Raw genomic sequence first — 6,422 nt, 5'->3', positions numbered from 1 at the left:
GCGCGCTAAAACACTATTTAGTGTTGTAAAACCGCGCTACCGCGCGTGTGCTGGGATGCTCTAACACGGCAGCCCACATGCATGTCGTTGCCACACAATGAGTCCGCTCCTGCCCTGTTGTGCATCGCTCCACCCCACCTGCAGTTCGGCTCTACCTGCTGGATCCTGCCGTGAAGGTCGCTCGATCATGCGCGGCCATGCCTCGCTCCCTGCTTTGACCGCTTGGTGCTGGCTCCGCTGACTACTTCTGATCTTCAAGTAAAAAAGAAATTTAAGTACAATGCTTTCGTCCGGTACACATCTCCCTTGCTGACCACTTACTCTTGGCGGTGTCCCTGACATAGGCTTGTGCTCGTTTCTGCTGGCCGTGATGGTCGCTCTTTAACGACTCCTCTCGTGACCTCCGCACATGATGATTGTCGCTTTACATCGACTACTGTCACGACTAGCATCGTTGATTGCCACTTACATGTCAAATCCTCGCTCACATGCTTCATCTCAATCTACCGCATGCCACTCAGTAACCAGCTAAAGGAAAATAAAACTACAACCTTTGTATCAAAATGTAAGACGATTTTTTCCATGACAAATCGAATGAAACCGCTTCGGATTTCTTTTTATGAAAACCCTTGTTCCGCTCTTGCTCGCCGCTACTAACAGGGCCTCAGCTTATTTTCCTTCAGTTCACATTTTTCAGCTCATCTGTTCCATTGCATTGAACTCCTCAAACACCTTAGAAAAGAAAGATGATATGATATATATACCCAACTATGTTAACAACATATACTTCTGATTCACATTCGATGAAACTATTAAATTACACCGGTACATCAGGAGGTACCTACTCCTGAACTATAAAGTTCAGAATTTAAGGCCCTGTTCGGCACTCCCCCAGCTCCGCAGAATACAAGGATCTGCGGAGTACGTCTTTTGCCCGCTCCATGATTTTTTAACTACGGCTCCGGCCGCTCCAGGAGTGGAGAGCCTCCGAACACGGCCTAAGCTTCTGATCTTGAATAAATGAATACAGTAAACATGTACTCCCTCCGTCCCAAAATTCTTGTCTTAGATTTGTCCAAATACAGATGTATCAAGTCGCGTTTTAGTATTAGATACATCCATATCTAGAAAAATGTAAGACAAGAATTTTGGGACGGAGGGAGTACATAAATTGCCAAGTTATGTTCTCTATTGCCCAAACACTCGCCAAGACTACCTTATCAAAGGATCAAGGAGATACTAGTAACTAGCCAAGTTAGGAGGAATGACAGCCATATCTTGCTTTGTTTCTTCAGATCCAAACGCACACTAAAGGCCTTTCTTCCGGATAAAAACTGGTCTGTCAAGCCCTGAAATAGTTACGCTGTACGTCAGATGTAGAAACACACATGTCACAATTGCAAGGACAAACATAACTGCTCCCCTCCTCAGTTTATCGCAAAAGATAAATTCCCTCTCTAATACATAATTAATTAAATGGAGGCGGTATCCCAGAATAATCTCATACATAATGAAGATGCACGTGTGATGATTTATAAAATGGATTATGTTAACCTTTGAGTCCTTCATTTTCCATGCACGTGGGATTTCCCACAATTTATGCAGGGGCTAAAATATCATACTGTTAAGCACCAGAATCAGCTCTTTCAGTCCTCAATTTCACAGGAACAATTTCATCTTATGACTGCCGTAAAATTCAGTACATACTACTAATGCAAATTTCACTCTCCAACTAAGATTTTTAATGAGGCACTCTTCGCTACTAATATTATCAAGCATAATCAAATATCTCACAATATCAGCAGGCAATCAACAAGGTGGGGAAAATATCTGGTGCACCGGAGCTTGTGGTGCTACCGATGCACCGAACTCACATTGTGCTTTTAAAACGTTCAAAAAATTCTGCAAAAAAATTAGTACTCACACAACATCAATGTAGGTTGTCACAAAATTTCAAGTCAAAATTCGAAACATAACTCAAAAAACAAAAATGAAAAATTCAACACTGAGTAGTACATAACATTAACTTGGGCTTTAGATTTGGCCCATTTTCACACTGACGCCAAATTTGTCATTTTTGTATCTCAAAAAATATTTTGAATTTGTATACGATTTTTTGTGACATCATACATTGATGTTGTGTTAAGGTGCTAGAATTTTTTCATATTTTTAAAAATATTCGATAGCATTCGGTGCACCAGTAGCACCACAAGTGTGGGTGCACCGGATACATTCCCCAACAAGATGGACCATCAACATGCATTTTTGGAACTAGAATGTGGCACAGAGAAATACGATCAACAACTAGGGCGTGGAAATTATGCTCTTCTATTACAAAGGGATAACAGTTAGTACTTGGTACTCCCTCCGTGAAGAAATATAAGAGTGTTTTGATCACTACTTTAGTGATCTAATCACTCTTATATTTCTTTAGAGGGAGTAGCATCTAAGGCCTAATATAAATAAAGGCTTGTGTGACTGACAGGCATACAACAACCAATTAAAACACTATTTTTCTGCAGAACCTAAATATTGTACAAGGAACATCTTTACCTCTCGTGTGAAAGAAACCCTATGCAAACAAGGTTAGACAATTAAAAATACATAGTTTACATTACCGCAAGTAAAAGGAATGCACCTTTAGTTTGAAATGGAATATCTGATAAGCCTACCTTACAGGGAGATTCAAAAGAATTATCATGGAACCTTGATTTAAATCTTTTCAACTTGCTGATTGCTGGACTATCAAGGAGATCAAGTAGAAGAGGGTTGGGTTAAGTCCTCTTGGTTTGTGGGTTGAGTCGACCAAAAATTCAGCAAATATTGACAGTCGTTTTCATTGCAATGGAAATAAATCCATCTAGAAACTGCTAGGAGCCAAGCATTGCTCCAGACAACATGAAACACAGAACAGAAGTTAAATTACTCATGTCATCAGATGGATAATCACAATAATTTTACTTGTGACATTGGGGTAGAGGTGGGATGCAAATCCTCACAATGGCAAAGTGTTGGTATGGCGCTAGCTAAGCTTGTAATTACTGTTGTTCCCCAAAAGCTCGAGACATTGCCGTTCGAATAAATCCAACTTGAATTCTGTGAAGTAGGCTAATGGCAACTAAACAAGAAAATTATGTGATGCACTGTATCTGGACTTCTGGAGTGAGCAGAGATTTGGGAGCATTACTGAAGAATATACGCGATTCTAAAGAATACACACGCAATGAAAAAGGGCTGAGAAACTCTGTCCTTGCCAGAATCCGTACCAGCCTCGAGGGGACACAGGCCTTCCATCGGCAGGAAGATGCGATGCCCCAGGCCCGAATCCTCTGCAGTCGATTTCACATGCTGATGCCCACCCCCGAATCAACCGAGAGCAGAAGCACAACAGTAGGGACGCTGTAATGTGTCGCCGTGAAGCCGAGGCCCCGATTCCTCCGCGTCTGAAGCCAAGCGCTGACGAGGACACCCAACGCAAAACCGCCCGCTCGTGGCCAAAACCGATCGACCCTCGCCTCCGACCTCGATGCTGCTGGTAGTGGAGCCCGCGTTTCCCAGAAACTGCGGGGAGGCTAGCTCGCAATACCCACGACCAAATTTTCTTTTCCTCGCTAACATAAAAAAAATCATTGTCTGCAGTCGTGGTGGGAATTGTTTTTTGCTTTTGGTGGACCAACCGAGCGGATACGAAGGGAGTCCGGCTCGGTGGGTCGTTCGACCGAGAGAGAGCTGGAACAGGGGCTCCAAGAGGAAGAAGCAAGCAAGTGGAGGAGGTGGCTGCACCATTTGCTCTGCTTGCTTCTCTGCACTTACGCAGCTGCTGGGGTTCAGGTCCAAGCCAAAGGGGAGTAGCCGCCGTTTCAGGCGCCCTGACTTCCCTTCATCTTCTCCAGCAGCCTGTGCTAGACAAGGGGAGATAAAACCCCACAGTTCCGCACCTGCTGCTCCTTGTGCCCCATGCCGACCTCTCCTCCACCCCTGATGCATGCACCGGCTAGAGCTCAGGCCTCCATGCTCCCTCGGCCGCTAGCCTAATGACCGTCCCTACGACCCTGAGCGTCTCCGCCAACCCTGAGTATGCTAACGACATGATCATCAATTGGCGACGACCCTCAGTATATTGCCTTTGTGAAGGCACGTCTTAGTGAGCAGTTTCTTATGTCTGATTTTGGCCTACTTTCTTGGGATAGAGGTCTCTTCTACCATTGATGGTTTTTTTTTATTTTCTAAGAAAAATATATCCAGAATCTTCTTGCTCATGCTGCTCTTACAGATGAGTGCACTGTTGAGACTCCCATGGAGTCAATGTTCACCTTCGTGCTAGTGATGGTGACCCTTGTCTAATCCGACGTGTTATCATCATCTTGTTGGGAGTCTTGTTTATCTAGATGTTACTCGTCCAGATATCTCCTATCCCGTCCATAGTTTGAGTCAGTTTGTCTTTGCACCCACATTGGTTCACTATAGTCACCTCCTCCTTCGTGTTCTCTGATATCTTCGTGGCACGGTCTCTCACCGTATGTTCTTTCCCTGCTCTAGTTCATTACAGCTTCAGGCCTATTCAAATGCTACGTGGACTAGTGATCCCTGGGATCGTCGTTCACTTTTTGCTTACTGTGTTTTTCTTGATGGTTCTGTCACTGCCTCGAAGACAAAGAAACAGACTACAATTTCACGTTTGGGTGCAGAGCCTGAGCCTCGAGCTCTGGCTCTTTTGACGGCAGAGGTGAGTTGGTTACGATGGTTACTTCAGAAGTTTGGTACTTCTGTCACTACACCTACTTTGCTCTTATTTGACAATACAGGTGCTCATAGTGTTGCGCGCGACCCAGCGAAGAATGAGCTCACCAAGCATATTGGCGTTGATGCTTTTTTGTGTGTGCTGGTGTGCAAAATTCAGGTTATTGCACCTCAGTATGTGCCTTCGGAGTTACTGTTGGCAGATTTCTTTAGGAAAGCCCAAACTAGAGCACAACACGACTTCTATATCTATGTCTCCAAGCTCGGTGTTGTTGATCCACCATGAGTTTGAGGGAGGGGGAGTTAAGAGTTATATATTTAGTCGTGTACCCCTTTGTATTGTCCCCGCTCTGTAAAGGTTTTTTTTGCATATTGTAAAACACTTGTACGTGTATACAATGGCATATGGCCACCTGGAAACACAGTTGCATATTTCCTAACAGGAACCTCCCTCCTTGTTAATGGCCAAACACTTCTTAGCACTTTTGTCCTTTCATGTTCATCAACATACGATGCAGCTCATTTCTGGTGGTCAGATTGTTGACTCTGGTTGTCGGGTAATTCTCGACTTTGACGCATGCTTTGTTTTGGACCGTCACACTGGTGCTATCCTTGGTGCTGGCCCCCGATGTCATAACTCCCAGGGCCTATGGGAGCTTGACTGGCTTCACTTTCCCTCTGTTGCCACCGCCGCCAGTCTCTCCACCTCTGTTGCCTTGTCTACCAACTCTTTTTAGCAGTGGGATCATCGCCTTGGTTACTTGTGTTACTCTCGTCTCTCATCCTTAGTTCGGCGTGGTCTTCTTGAAATGTGTGAGGCCTTAATGCACTGACTCGAACCTTTGCCCGTTGTGTTCGCCTTAGGCACCCCCTTGGTGATTGTCAACCGTATGTGGTCCTTTAGCTGATGAATATCGCTTTGCTTTCCTCCAAAAGCTGAGTTGTGCTCCTCGTAACCTAGTCCTTGGGTCGTTACCGGTGACTTCAACTTGATCTAGCAGGTAGGCGCGGGTAAAAATAACGCTAACCTAGAAAGAAGATAGATGGGCAGATTTCACCGTTTCCTTGATGACCTTGGGCTTCGCGAGATCAACCTCATCGGGCGGCGCCAACGTTGGTGCAGCTAGACCACTTGTTCTGTTTTCAACGAATTGGGGGTAATGACATCCTAGTTGCTTTTCCGTGCGAATACTCCATGGCATTTGATTTAGCCTGTACACCACGATTTTCACACCTAGGGCTCACTAGTCCCACTTCAAGGATATCTGGCCGAATTTTGATGGCTTCTGCCAGGTGGTTCCTGATGCCTAGCATGCGTCGTCGCACCTTTGCCAATTCTAGCGTTTGGGTGTCCTGCTGAAGCATATGGACAACACATTGCGGTTGTGGAGCGACCGGCATATTGGCAGCATCAAGCTACAACAGCTCATGGCTAAGTAAATCATTTTTCAGCTCAACGTGGTGCAGGAGACCCGACAGTTGTCCCAAAAGGAGTTTAATATGCGCAAAGAGTTGAAGCTTAAGTTGCTTGGTTTGGCCTCCCTCAAGTGCATCATCCCCCGCCAGCCCTCCGCTTCCACTAGCTAGCCGAGGGAGACGCAAACACGTGCTACTTCTACATCCATGTGTGCCACTGCCACTGCAAAAATCACATGATTGCCATTACCCGTGGCAATATTGTC

The 6,422-nt window shown here is 45.2% G+C and overlaps 1 protein-coding gene across 1 annotated transcript in view; it reads right to left on the bottom strand.

Moving 5' to 3' along the window:
* Positions 1-759: 759 nt before the first annotated feature.
* LOC119290896 (proteasome subunit beta type-5-B-like) overlaps positions 760-6,422 on the bottom strand; it is a 29,161-nt gene continuing 23,498 nt past the window's right edge. Inside the window, exon 4 of the mRNA XM_037569567.1 lies at positions 760-1,349. Coding sequence (XP_037425464.1) covers positions 1,221-1,349 — 129 coding nt within the window. The 3' untranslated portion in view covers positions 760-1,220. The remainder of the gene's footprint in view (positions 1,350-6,422) is intronic.

The sequence above is a fragment of the Triticum dicoccoides genome, chromosome 4B (assembly GCF_002162155.2).
Source record: "Triticum dicoccoides isolate Atlit2015 ecotype Zavitan chromosome 4B, WEW_v2.0, whole genome shotgun sequence".
NCBI classification, from domain to species: domain Eukaryota; kingdom Viridiplantae; phylum Streptophyta; class Magnoliopsida; order Poales; family Poaceae; genus Triticum; species Triticum dicoccoides.
Note: the sequence above shows the minus strand (reverse complement) of the source record. Positions and strands in the feature narration are given on the sequence as shown.